General features: G+C 36.9%; 1 protein-coding gene across 6 annotated transcripts in view; it reads right to left on the bottom strand.

Moving 5' to 3' along the window:
- npnta (nephronectin a) overlaps positions 1-2595 on the bottom strand; it is a 139058-nt gene extending 136463 nt beyond the window's left edge. For 4 of the 6 annotated variants that reach the window (XM_057842651.1, XM_057842652.1, XM_057842653.1 and 1 more), the window contains exon 1: positions 2301-2595. In XM_057842651.1, coding sequence (XP_057698634.1) covers positions 2301-2374 — 74 coding nt within the window. In that variant the 5' untranslated portion in view covers positions 2375-2595. The remainder of the gene's footprint in view (positions 1-2300) is intronic. The other 2 variants (XM_057842655.1, XM_057842656.1) reach the window with 2 other exon arrangements.
- Between the last annotated feature and the right edge of the window lie 11067 nt (positions 2596-13662).

Raw genomic sequence — 13662 nt, 5'->3', positions numbered from 1 at the left:
GCACGCAAGAGCATAATTAAAGACGCCACGATTTTAACGCGATATTATCGCGTACTTACTTTGTTTTGATCCAAAAACTCCATGTAGCATGTATCACCGAGGGTCAAGACACAGCTGTGAATGGCCACAGCCGGATTTTTGGGGGATTTTATGGGTGAAACATGGTAACACAAAAAGAGTCGCGATGCAGAAATCGCAGACATCAAGTAGTGGTGGAGATTTTCATTTTCAAAAATTTACCCTTCTAAACATTTTTTTTTCAATTTTTCTTTGTTTGGATCAATAATTCATCATCTAAAATATTGGGGAAAATGCGACTGTAATGAAAAAAAAATTCAATTAAGCGATAGTTATGAGGTAGATATCCGCAACTTTTTTACAGACGCTAATTTTTTCATTGTGACGTAATTTGTTTAAAAGTTTAAAATATGCGAGGGAATAATTTTTTATGTCGTTTTTTTGTTTTTAAACTAAATATTAGACATCAATTACATAATGATTCTAAGCTAAAAATGACAGACATTTTGAATAATAAATACGATTACTTACCTTCTTATTATAGCTAGGTTGAAACAAAAGCGGTTGCACGACGTCTGTAAACAGGGGTCTCCAGTGTAAAACGGACAAATTAAAAATAGTTCGGGGACTTAATGCGACATGAATCTGTTATCGCAGCATATAGACGTATTGTTCTATCAAATGCAACTGTTCTTTTGGCTTAAAGTACAGCAGTTTATTTTAAAAAGGGGTGCAAGAGCAGAAACTGCTTTTTCAGCCTTGTCTGTGTTTTCCGCCATATTTATAATTACTCTTTACCTAAAAATAATGTTTCATCCAATTACTCAATTAATCGATGGAATTTTCAATAGAATACTCGATTACTAAAATATTCGATAGCTGCAGCCCTAATGAAATGTGATAACATCCAGAGAAGTGTGTGTGTATTTTGGAGTGATGGTGCATCTTGGGGTGGAATGCCTTTTATTGTCAAAATTATAAGCGCAAAAGTTACATTTACAACTGCAGATAAAGGATAGAATTTGTTTGGATGGAACTATTTCACACTATATGAGTTACTGAGAGTGTTCCAGACAAGTTTAAAAAAAAAAAAAAAAAAAAGAAGAAGCTGCACACTAGCTGGATAAACGAAGCACCAGGGTCAGGGATCAGACTTCGGTGTCAGTGTGCTTTACTTTCTATAATCATTTTTATTAGTTCAGAACTAAAGTTCAAAACATCTAGTTATATAAATCCCTTGCAATTTTATGTTCCATCAGAGGTCAGATAAGACAGCTGGCTACAATAATACATTTTGTACTTGCCTATCGATCCAAGTGCAAGCACCTTAGTGGATAAAAATGAGGCATTCAGGTGCAATATAGCTATGATCAAAGCAGTTTGGAATTGAGATGCAAATAGAATTTTTTAAAAGCAAAATAATCTAGTTCAAAACAGTGTATTTTAATCTTTTAGTTTGCAGTTCGACTTGGCAATCAATCAGAAAACGCAATATTCCTATGATTGATGTTAATATTTTACAACTAACGGTTATGTAGTACCATTATTTGAATTACAAAGAAGAACAACTCTGTATTTGGGGTTAAAAACAAATGATGTAATGTCAATGTGATAAGACATGAGACTAATTGCTAATAGGGAGCTCTAAAGGCACGTGTTGATAACAGTGGATTTAAAAAATGATGTATTGAAGTGTAATATTGTAAATATACAGTAACTAATATAGTAATTGTTCAGAGCAAACATTCAAAAAGCAAAATAAGGTAAATATGATTTTGGTCAATAACTAAACAAAAATAACAAAACAGGGATTGTGCAGTACTGCAATTCACACTTGATAATCGATCAAAATACATGCAAACTGGTGGAAAATTCATGTTTTCCAAACCATATTTTAAAAATGAATACGAGTATTTTTTGTTTGTTATAAACTACAATATTACTCATTTCTTACCCATAAATAGCATTGCAGGAAACTTACGGACAAAAAAATAAGAACGTCCAATACGTGCAATATTTCTATTAGAGAATGAAAGTTTCATAGTGTTTGTATAGAACGAGATCATTTTATTTAAAAAAAAACATGGTATAGAATCGTACTCAACCATACGTGCAAATGCAATTAGGTGAACAAAGATGATGCATTCAGGTGCATTAAGTCAACTTGTTTCAACAGAACTCCTACTCACACAGGTCATAATCACATCCAAACATGAGCGGTTCCGACCGTCGTTGCTCACAAGCAAGTGTTTAGGATGTGATTTAAAAGCGTGTGCACGTACCTGCCGTCAAACTCCGCTCGCGCTTCCCAGCAAAAGGTGGCGACCATGAAGATGAACTTTATCCAGGAGTCCATGGCGCCGCGTCCCGCTCGCTAGTCCGTCCGCAAGAACAAACACACGCGTCTGCTTCGGTTCTCTGCGAATAACCACACGCCTTGGCTGTTCATATATCCAAGTCAGTGTAGAGCGGGGGGGAGAAAGCGCACAAGCTGCTCCCCCTTTGCTGTGTGTCTCTCGCCCTCCTCTTCTCACAAGTTGAGGCACTCACACCTTATAAAGCGGCCGGCGTGCGTGCGCCTGTCGCTTTAAGAGTGACGTCACGGGCAAAGCGCCAAATGTCGCGCGCGTGCGGCCCACCCAGGTGGAGAAGCTATTTGCTTAATTAGCTAGCATGATGATACTTGAATAAAAGAAAATGTATCCTTTATGAATTTAAGAATTAGGAAAAAAATACAAAAAGTTTAGCTTCAATTTGCAAGTTCAACACCTCCTGTGACTGATCAATTAGCTTAATCCGTTTTTCTTTGGGCGAATGTATTTTGATTATGGTGTCACTTGGTAGGGTGACCAAAACGAGGACACTCGGCACAGCCTCGAGATACTTGAATTTTACTCGAAGTTCACTCACAGATGCTTATATCACTTTAATATATTTAAAGTGTGGCACTTACGTCTGGATAGAAAAATTCAGTTTTATAAATGTAAAAAACAGACAAGACTGAAAAAGCAGTTTCTGCCCTTGCACTCCTCTTTAAAAGAAACTGCTGTATTTTAACCCAAAACAACTGTTGTGTTTGATAGAACTATATGTCTACATGTTGTAATAGCAGATTCATGGCGCATTAAGCCCCCAAACTATTTTTAATTTGTCCGTTTTACCCTGAAAACCCCAGTTTACAGACGTCGCGCAACCGCTTTTGTTTCAACCCAGCCAGTGCAACCCAACCATAAAACGAAGGTAATTAATTATATTTCTTATTCAAAATGTCTGTCGTTTTTAGCTTAGAATCATGAATTGATGTCTCATATTTTGTTGAAAAAAGAAAAAAACTTTTTAAAAAAATTCACATATTTTAAACTTTTAAATGTAATCTGTCTCAATGAAAAAAATGGCGTTTGTAAAAATAGTCACGGATATCTACCTAATAACTATCTCTTAATTGTATTTTTTTTGTTACTGTCGCATTTTCTCCAATATGCTAGATGATAAATAATTGATCCAAACAAAGAAAAAATGGGAAAAAAATGTTTAAGAGGGTAAATATGTGAAAAAGAAAATCTCGACCACTCCTCGATGTCTGCGATTTCTGCATCGCAACACTTGTTATATTACCATGTTTCACCCATAAAATCCCAAAATAATCCAGCTGCGGACTTTCAAAGCTGTGTCTTGACACTCAGTGATGGAGTTTTTGGATCGAAACAAGGTAAGTACGCGATAATATCTCGTTAAAGTCATGGCATCTGTAATTCTGCTGTCGCGTGCTCTCACCTCCAGATAGGTATGGTGTTAAATCAAGGCCATGTTTTGTAATCCGAAAAAAACCCAGAAACGATTGAAAAAAAAAAATTGAAATTGAATGTTTAAATTTTGTTGTTGAATCTTTCAAAAGCGAAAACATCGTTTTGATTTTTTTAGTAGAAAGTTGATATTTTCAGGTTCAAAGATGATTTTTTTCACTTTCAGATCTTATTTTTTCAGTTTCAAATTTTTTTTCACTTTCAGATCTTATTTTTTCAGTTTCAATTTTTTTTTTCCACATTCAAATCTTTTTTTCACTTTCGAATCTTTTTTACGCTTTCAGATGTTTTTTTTTTTTCAGATTCAAAACTTTTGGCCGTGTTTTAACGTGTGTGTGTGTGGGGGGGGGGGGGGGGGGGGGGCGCAGCCTCGACGAGAGGCGTGTTGACATGTCGGCGTCTCAGAGCCGAAATTCAAGTCACCTGAGTGTTTTCCGCCAGACAAGACTGAAAAAGCAGTTTCTGCTCTTGCACCCCTCTTTAAAATAAATGTATTTTAAGCCAAAAGAACTATTGTGTTTGATAAAACAATATGTCTATAGGCTGTAATAGCAGATTCATGGCGCATTAAGCCCCTGAACTATTTTTAATTTGTCCGTTTTACCCTGGAAACCCCCGTTTGGACGTCGCGCAACAGCTTTTGTTTCAACGTAGCCATAAAAAGAAGTAATCGTATTTATCATTCGAAATGTTTGTCATTTTTAGCTTAGAATCATTAATTCATGTTATATTTAGTTTAAAAAAAAATAAAATAAAAAAATGTTTCACTCCCTTGTTTTAAACTTTAAAAAAAAAGTACGTCACAATGAAAAAATTAGAGTCTGTAAAAAAAAGTCACGGATGTCTACCTCATAACTATTGCTTAATTGTATTTTTTTAATTACTGTCACATTTTCCCCAATATTTTAGATGATAAATTGTTAGTCCAAAAAAAAAAAAAAAAAAAAAAAAAGAAAAAAACGTTTACAAGGGTAAATATATGAAAATGAAAATCTCGACCACTCCTTGATGTCTGCGATTTCTGCATCGCGACCATTGTTATATTGCCATGTTTCACCCATAAAATCTCCCCCAAATCCGGCTATGGCCATTCACAGCTGTGTCTTGACACTCGGTGATACATGCTACATGGAGTTTTTGGATCGAAACAAGGTAAGCACGCGATAATATCTCGTTAAAGTCATGGTGTCTGTAATCCTGCTCTCGCACGCTCTCGCCTCCAGATAGGGTTTTGCTGATTAAAAAACATTTTTTTCTTTTTAGAAAAAAAAAAAAAAAAAGCCCTCCTGTTCAAAAATTTTCTTCCCCAACAAAATTGAGTTTGTAAGCTTTGCAATGATGTATCACACGTGCATATTGGGCAATTTTGAAATTTGGCCAAATTGGGGGTCTCAGAGCGGAACTTCAAGTCACCTGAGTGTTTCGCTACAGTATGTATTGCCATTTAGTATATATTATATACTATATGCATTTTTTTTTACTCAACAGGTTACAGGTTACTCAACAGGCTTTATTCTTCCTAAAAAATGAACAATAAAAACGCACACACACAAAAAACAACAACAACAAACTAAATAATGATTAAAAAAAATATATAGCCGAATGCAGACCCATGGAAATGTAGTCCAGTCAATACACACAACACAGTACATGTGCCAACTAAACATTTTTATAAATTACAATAGCATAAATGTCTTTTCCAACTACTCCTTATTGCACTCTGTAACTGCCTGATCTCTTGCCAAACCGTCAACCCAGAGGGATTCTTTTCAAATTTGTCTCGTGAAAAATCATGAAAACTGGACATTTTCATGAATATATAAAACCCGGCCAGACGCTATGCAGAGGACGTGAAAAGTGGACTTGTCCGGGCAAAAGAGGATGTTTGGTCACCCTATTAATGGAGGGTTAAGAATATTTTTAAGTGTTTATTAAAAAACTGGTCAAACAGTTAAAAATACCATATTTTAAATACAAAGAGATAGAAATTAACAAAATTGTTGCTTTTTAAAAAAAAAACTGCTAGAAAAAATTTCAGCTCCACAGAGCTACATTTTCCTCCATGTTTCAAAGTGTTTTTAAAAAAAAAAAAATTATGTCATGGTCTCTTGAGATGAACAAGAAAGTTTTTTTTTAATATAGTGTAATTTGTTAATGAAGATATAAACAGGAATGTCTGTGTATTTGTTTTATTGTGTTTTGTATGTTGTATGTGCATTTGTATTCATTATTGTTCAATTAAAAAACAAACAAACAAATATACTTTTAATGGTATTTGGGTTAAGATCTTAAAGCGCAGTAGTAACACACACACACAAAAATGATACAAATTTTGACACATTATGACTTCATGCTTTCAGTGTACATCAGCATTTACTCTCAGCACTCACTTTCTCTAAACTGGTGGTGTGAAAACATAAATTTGGCAGACTGGTTAGCACATCTGCCGTACAGTTCTGTAGTCGTGGGCTTGTAACCGGCACCGGGGTTTTTCCTTCCTGTACAGGGTATTCATGTTCTTTACGTGCTGGCGTGGGATTTCGGCACATACTCCTGTTTCTTCACACATTCCAAAATCAAGCATGTTAAGTTAACAGAAGGCAAATACACACAGATCAAGGCCGGCCTAGCCTATAGACCCTACACACGTGACGTCACAGCCACGCCCCCGCGCCATGTTGTCCGGATACTAGTCATGTTAATGCATTAGCGCTTCGTAAATTCCTCCTATTATGGCATGTTTTTCTGCTCGTTAACATTAATAATCAAAATGGTGAAGTCGTGTGTGGCGGTCGGTTGCAAAAACAGAGAAGATAGACGGAGAGATTTGAATTTTTACCGTATTCGGAGAGACCCGAAGAGGAGACCGAGATTGACTGCTGCAATTCGACGAGAAAACTGGGCTCCAAACGACTACCACAGATTATGTAGTAGTCATTTTATATCTGGTAAGATGCATTTAATATATATTTAGAGGGTTTTGGGCTGACAACCACAATTAAGATCATTGCTAGGCTAATCGCCGACAACATACACTCAGACGTTGTGAATGAACTACCTGAAAATATATAATTATAAGGGGATAATCAGACAGTTGTCATACAGTTAATTTACAATTTCACTATTGAGGTCAAAAGCCAAAAAATAAATTCAACTAGGGACAATCTGGAGTAGTGCTATCGCACTTCATATTTATTACGTATTATATATGTATATAGTGAGAGTGCTATCGCTAAACCATATAAACATTAAAAGCCCTAGCTCCATTGACAAATGATATGAAATACATTAGACTTGACAGTGGATGTTAGCAAGAACAAAAGATTTTGAATTGAAAATTTCGTAACTCACCTTCCGAGCACAAGATTCCTGCCGAATTTTCGTGTACGAGGACCTGTTTCACCCAACCAGCAACGTAGCATTTATAAGCCTCCAAGCTCTTAAAGTTTTTCAAACTTTCGTGAGAATAGGCTGATTTTGTGTGGACAAGATAGTTGTAAATATCAGGATATCAGATGTCAGGCGAAGCCAGCGGGTCGAAAAACATCGATTTAGGCATCAAATACGGATCTGGCGAATGGATAAACTGAAGCTTTTCCACGTAACGCCTTTTATGCAACGGATCCAATGAGTTTACAGCGTCAGATAACACCGGGGCTTCCATGAATTGCTCTATAACTTGCTCGACTAATTGAAAACAATGAGAATAGGTCTGAAAAAGAGGTACAATATGGCGGCCGGAAACAGCGACACGCCCATTTTGTGACGTAGGTGAGTAGGGTCTATAGACCCTACTCACATGACGTCACAACCACGCCTCCGCGCCATATTGTCCGTCTACTCGTCGTGTTGACGCATTACCGCTACGTAAATACCTCCTATTATGGTGTGTTTTTCTGCTCGTTAACATTAATAATCAAAATGGTGAAGGCATGTGTGGCGGTTGGTTGCAATAACAGAGAAGATAGACTGAGAGACTTGAATTTCTACCGTACTCCGAGAGACCCGGAGAGGAGAGCGAGATGGACTACTGCAATTCGAAGAGAAAATTGGGCACCAAACGATCACCACAGATTATGTAGTAGTCATTTTATATCTGGTAAGATGCATTTAATATACATTTAGAGGGTTTTGGGCTGACAACCACAATTAAGATCTTTGCAAGGCTAATGGCCGACAATATACAGTTTCAAAATCAATATGCTTATTTCTTCCACCATCATTATTTTTTGAATATTATTTAGCTGGTACCAAGTGAAAGAAGCTGGCCTCGTCTACGGATCATCAGTTAAACAGGTGTGTCCAAACCTTTTGCAAAGGGGCCAGATTTGGTGTGGTAAAAATGCAAGGGGCTACCTTGGCTGATTTACATAGAACAATATATTTAAACAAATTTTAGCAAGCCCTTCTGTGTGTCATATTTACTTTTTTTTTTTTTTTTCATTAATTCATAATTTCAACAATCTCGCCTTTGTGGCGTTCTCTTCGGACACTCGGGCTCTTGCAAAATACTGCTGCTGTGAAATTGAACTAGCTTCAAGTTGCTATAATTTCTCGCTGCGTATCTTCTAGTGGTGTCAACAATAATCGATGCGGCGATGCATCCCGATGCGGGGCATGGACGATTCGATTCGATGCGGGCAACAAGCCGAATCGATTCAGCGCATTTTAAAATATATAAGTACGTTCAAAAATCTTCCCTGCGCAATTCCGGTGATGCAATGGATTTGGTTTCCCCATTTGTATTATTATTGTCATGTTTCATTTTTTACACACTGCATAACTCTGGTCAAGTTTCCCACCAACCTCATAGAAGCCAAAATGTCTCCAGATGTCAGCTTTCAATGTCTTAGGTGCATCAAGAATCTTTCTTGCTCCCTCTTTCTCCGCTTCAGCCATTGTTATGCTATGTCCTATCTCTTAGAGGTTAGATCTTGTGCCCGAACCCGAACGGGTCGGGCCCAAAATGTTAAGCATTCACGTTCAGGTCGGGTCGGGTCGGGCCGCCCCGGACTAATAAATTATAAAAAAAAAAAAAAAAAAAGGGATAAAACCGAGAGCAGGCTCTCTGTATTGTGCATTTGCTTGTGCACTCACATGAAGCAGTGGCGCCGCCCGCTTTTTCTTCTTCTCCTCCGCTGTGGCGCTTGCGATTTGTAACGAAAGACACTTTTTTACGCACACAAAGGCAACACAAATGTGATCCTTTTGAATCCTCTCCTCTGTGTGTCTGCAAACTCGTTTTTTTTTTTTTTTTAATATATATTAAACTTTCCCAGCGTTATTTTGTTGTGTAAATGATTTTATAATGATCACAAAAATATGTAGACTATTTAACCCTTTAAGGTCTGAGCCTATTTTGTCTGATTTTGCATGCCTTTGAAGTTGCCTTTATATCTCAAAGAAAGAATTGTTTACGATGGCCTGGTTTGGTCCCTTTTTTTGTGACACCTTGAACTTCATGTCCAAACTGTTGTTTCCTTCACTGACCAATCATAAATCATCATTTTGGGCCCAAAAAGACCAAAAATTCCAAAATCGTTTTGTCAAAATTTTTAATATTGATTTCCAATTGACAACCAAACATGCGTAACGAACCGTTTTGAAACTTTGTAATATTTATTCAACATGTTAGGATGAACATTCAACCAAAAAAATTTAGAATAAATAGTCTTATATTTGACAATTCAACATAAACAACGGGTATAGCTATAGGCGTTTTTTGCCTTTATACATGCTCTAGTCAAAACAGGTTATATACAGCAGACCGAACAGTGAAAAAATATATACCATCTAACACAAAAAGTGTTTAGAGGCCATCTCTTTATGAGTTTAGGTATTGCGGCCCATCACCTGATGAAAACTATGTACACACAATCAAGCTTCTTGAACACACATTTATATACACAAATTGAGAAGACTGATTGTGGGAAAAAATATATATATATAACATTGGGGGGGGAAAGTATTTTCAAAAATATTTACAATAAACAAGTTAAATTTTTTTCAGGCATGCCACTCCGAAAAGCAGTTTCGTCCTGGAATTCGACACAGGGCGACATCACACAGCCCACACTTCCATGGGGTGTCAGTCCTCTTTCCACCCTTCCACCCTTCCATTTTCATTTCACTTTACTTTCATTGTCACTATAAATGTACATGAAAAAAAGTCAGTATTTATGAAAATGATAAAGTATAAAATAAAAATATATACAGCAATAAATAATAATGGAAATCTATATGTATGACAATAGAAAGAATACCATAGCGTTATTTCGTTGTGCTACATCCCTAATCTTCATATAGAAAGAAGATCACCACAATTATAAATTCCTGCCTTGGATACACACAGTGAATGTACGACTTTGATCTGATATGCACATTTTATTATTATATACACAAACACACACTTATATTGCATCAAAATTAACTTTGTCTTGCAATATCAAAAGAAACTTTCAAAAGAAACTTTTTCAGCATTAAAAAAAAAAAAGTGAGTTTGCTTACCTCTGCTCGTCGATGGCGTCACCCACGTGTTCAAATCCGTCACTATCTTCACTCGAGGACTCTTCCGACGAAGACGATGATGACGAATTTGGACCATCCTCTTCCTCAAGTTGATCAAAAAGCACAATTGCTTGCGCTAAATTTAGTTTTCCGTTCATTCTCAAAGTCACACAAAGTCGCTGCTCGATCCAAACAGCCGTCGCTCGCCACCTCGCTGCTTCAGAACACTCCTCCCTCTCGTTCGGTGGAACCTCACACGGCAGTAATATTTATTTAAAAAACGCATTTTGTGCTTCCACTGTGACTTCGAAAGGGTTCGTTTGATTTGTGTTTTTTTCATGGAGCTTCCGTTTTGAAAAAGGACAAGAAATGATGGAAATATAGACATAAACAAATGATCCATGCAGCGTTTTAATGTTTTTTTGAGAGGACAATAAAACTATAAAACTTAAATGACAATATCTCACGTTTTAGTTGGTCGATTGACTTCAAATAATAACGAGAGTAAACCGCAACTTCCGCACTTTAAAACGAAACCAACCAACGGCATGTGGGTGACGTAATTAAAACGTGAGGGCTCTTCAAAGACGACGTGCGCTGAGGACGCGCCGGCGCGTCCTTCGACTCTCAAGGGTTAAACATTAAGAAAACTTGCGTTTCTTTTTCTGCCAACTGAGAATTCGTTACGAAAGACACTTTTTTATGCACACAAAGGCAACACAAATGTGATCCTTTTGAATCCTCTCCTCTGTGTCTGCAAACTCGTTTTTTTTTTTTTTTAATATATATTAAACTTTCCCAGCGTTATTTCGTTGTGTAAATGATTTTATAATGATCACAAAAATATGTAGACTATTTAAACATTAAGAAACATGCATTTTTTCTGCCATCTCGAAGAATAAATTGCTGCTGCATTTTTTTTTTCTTTTCGTGTCACTCCAAGCCGGGTCGGGCTTCAATACCAGCGGGCCGTGCCAGGTCGGGCTGGATTTTTTAGGCCCCATCTAACCTCTACTATCTCTCTGCTCTCTCAATTGCAAAACAAATGATATTTCCTCATGTTGAAACAGATTGTTATGGCTGCTAAAATGCTGCTGCACTTCATTTTAATTCATTATTTTTTATTGTTATGTGGTAGTTACTGATTGCATTTCTAAGTTGATTGCACATATATAGTGGGCTAGGCCAACATTTTACTTTTGTTCTACATTGCAATTTAGTTGGATATTTTGTTTGCAACTGAACTGATCCCTGGATTGATATTGCGATAAAGATGCTGCTGCACTACAATATTTTCTTTGTCGCTTTCTTTAATATTTACTTGAATATTTTTATCGATGGGTTGTTGTGACTAAAATACAGTGACTGTTATTACTGATTTTGCACAGGAGTTCAGATGTTGCACTGTGTGAAAGGCTGCTACTGTGTGTTAAAAAAAAAGAGAAAGCCCTGGTCTCATTCAAAGCACCAATTAAATTCTGTGGTTTTTTTTTATTTTTTTAAAAAATATATATCTAAAAGTATTTCCATTTGACTTCAACCAGGAGTGACACAAGAGCCAATAAAAAGTTGTTTAATGTCTGACCGCTTGTGTTGCCTCATGATTCACGAAAAATACGCTTTGCTTTAGCATTTTAATGCATCCCAGGCTTTAAGGCATCGCGATGCATTGCCGAATCGAACCGAATCGAATCGTGACCCTCTGAATCGAATTGAATCGAATCGTGGCCCTCCGAATCGTAATCGAATCGAATCGTGAGGGCAGTACCGATGCACACCTCTAAGTCTTTAAAACTGTTTAAAACACACGTTTTGTTAACATATTTGAAGATATAAACAAATTTTGAAAGCAGAAAATCCAGTATACGGAATGATAATGAAATGTCTGTGCTTTACAGTCTTCTTCCCCAGGGTTGTATTCACGATGCTTTAGTAGACATTTGTATCATATGGTGCACGTATGAATAAATAGGAGTGTTGCAAATGAAAAGCACGGATCATTTTTTTCAGTTAATAAGATGGCAACACGAGGCGATAATATGCTATCTCCACCATAAAGAGATGAAAAACACTGATGTCAGTGAGTGCCAGTAATGGAGCTGAAAGGTTCCCCTGGCTGACTCCTGCTGCAGTCATATGAAACATATGACACGTGTCTCTATAAATCCAGAAATACCATTTGCGTATAATGAGACATCTCACCGGCAGGCAGGACTCGATGCGCATTGTGATTTATTCAACCAACCGACCAATGCAATTCATTAACTGTCCGAATCAAAATAGGCTGATTGACATTTCTGCCGCAAACCTCATTACAATGGATATTTCTGAAATTCCAAATCACTGCCATGTGTCCCCGACCATCACGCATCGGTTATTTCGGATCAGCACTTGATTTCAACTCTCACTGGGAAAAGAGAGGAAATATTGTTGGAGTATATTGGTGTTTGGGTGAACACTTCCTGTATAATGAAGCCTCAGGAGGGAAGGGGAAATATTTTGGGCTGTTCTTACATTTTGAGCAACAGCAGAGAAGATACAGGACAAGATACACAAAATAATTGCATCGCAATTATTACTCAATCATATAGATGAGGCTAGAAATATTTTTTATTTTTGAGTTTGGATTTCTAAACAGTTTTCCTGTTCTAGATGCTGCTGTTTACATCACATAACTTGGCAAATAAAACTTTTTTTTTTTTTAAAAGGGAACCGAGGACAGAAAGACTTGTAGTTCTTAAAAGATATAGTTGTATAAAAAAGTATCCGAACCTTTTGGAATTTCTCCCATTTCTGCATAAAATCACCATCAAATGTGATCTGATCTTGTCAAAATCACACAGATGAAAAAACTGTCTAATTTAACTAAACCCACCCAAATATTTATAGGTTTTCATATTTTAATGAGGATAGTATGCAAACAATGACAGAATGGGGAAAGTAAGTAAGTGAACCATCATATTTAATATTTTGTGGCCACCCCTTTGGCAGCAATAACTTCAACCAGACGCTTCCTGTAGCTGCAGATCAGTCTGGAACATCGATCAGGACTAATCTTGGCCCATTCTTCTCTACAAAACTGCTGTAGTTTAGTCAGACTCCTCGGATGTCTGGCATGAATCGCTGTCTTTAGGTCATGCCACAGCATCTCAATGGGGTTCGAATCAGGACTTTGACTTGGTCACTCCAAAACGTGTATTCTTATCTTCTGAAACCTTTCAGAAGTTGATTTACTTCTGTGTTTTGGATCATTGTCTTGTTGCAGCATCCATCCTCTTTTAAGCTTCAACTATCTGACAGACGGCCTCAGGTTTTCCTGCAAAACATCCCGATA

Source organism: Corythoichthys intestinalis, chromosome 8 (genome assembly GCF_030265065.1).
Source record: "Corythoichthys intestinalis isolate RoL2023-P3 chromosome 8, ASM3026506v1, whole genome shotgun sequence".
In the NCBI taxonomy this organism is placed as follows: domain Eukaryota; kingdom Metazoa; phylum Chordata; class Actinopteri; order Syngnathiformes; family Syngnathidae; genus Corythoichthys; species Corythoichthys intestinalis.
The sequence above is the reverse complement of the archived record's forward strand: the minus strand, read 5'-3'. Positions and strand labels throughout refer to the sequence as shown.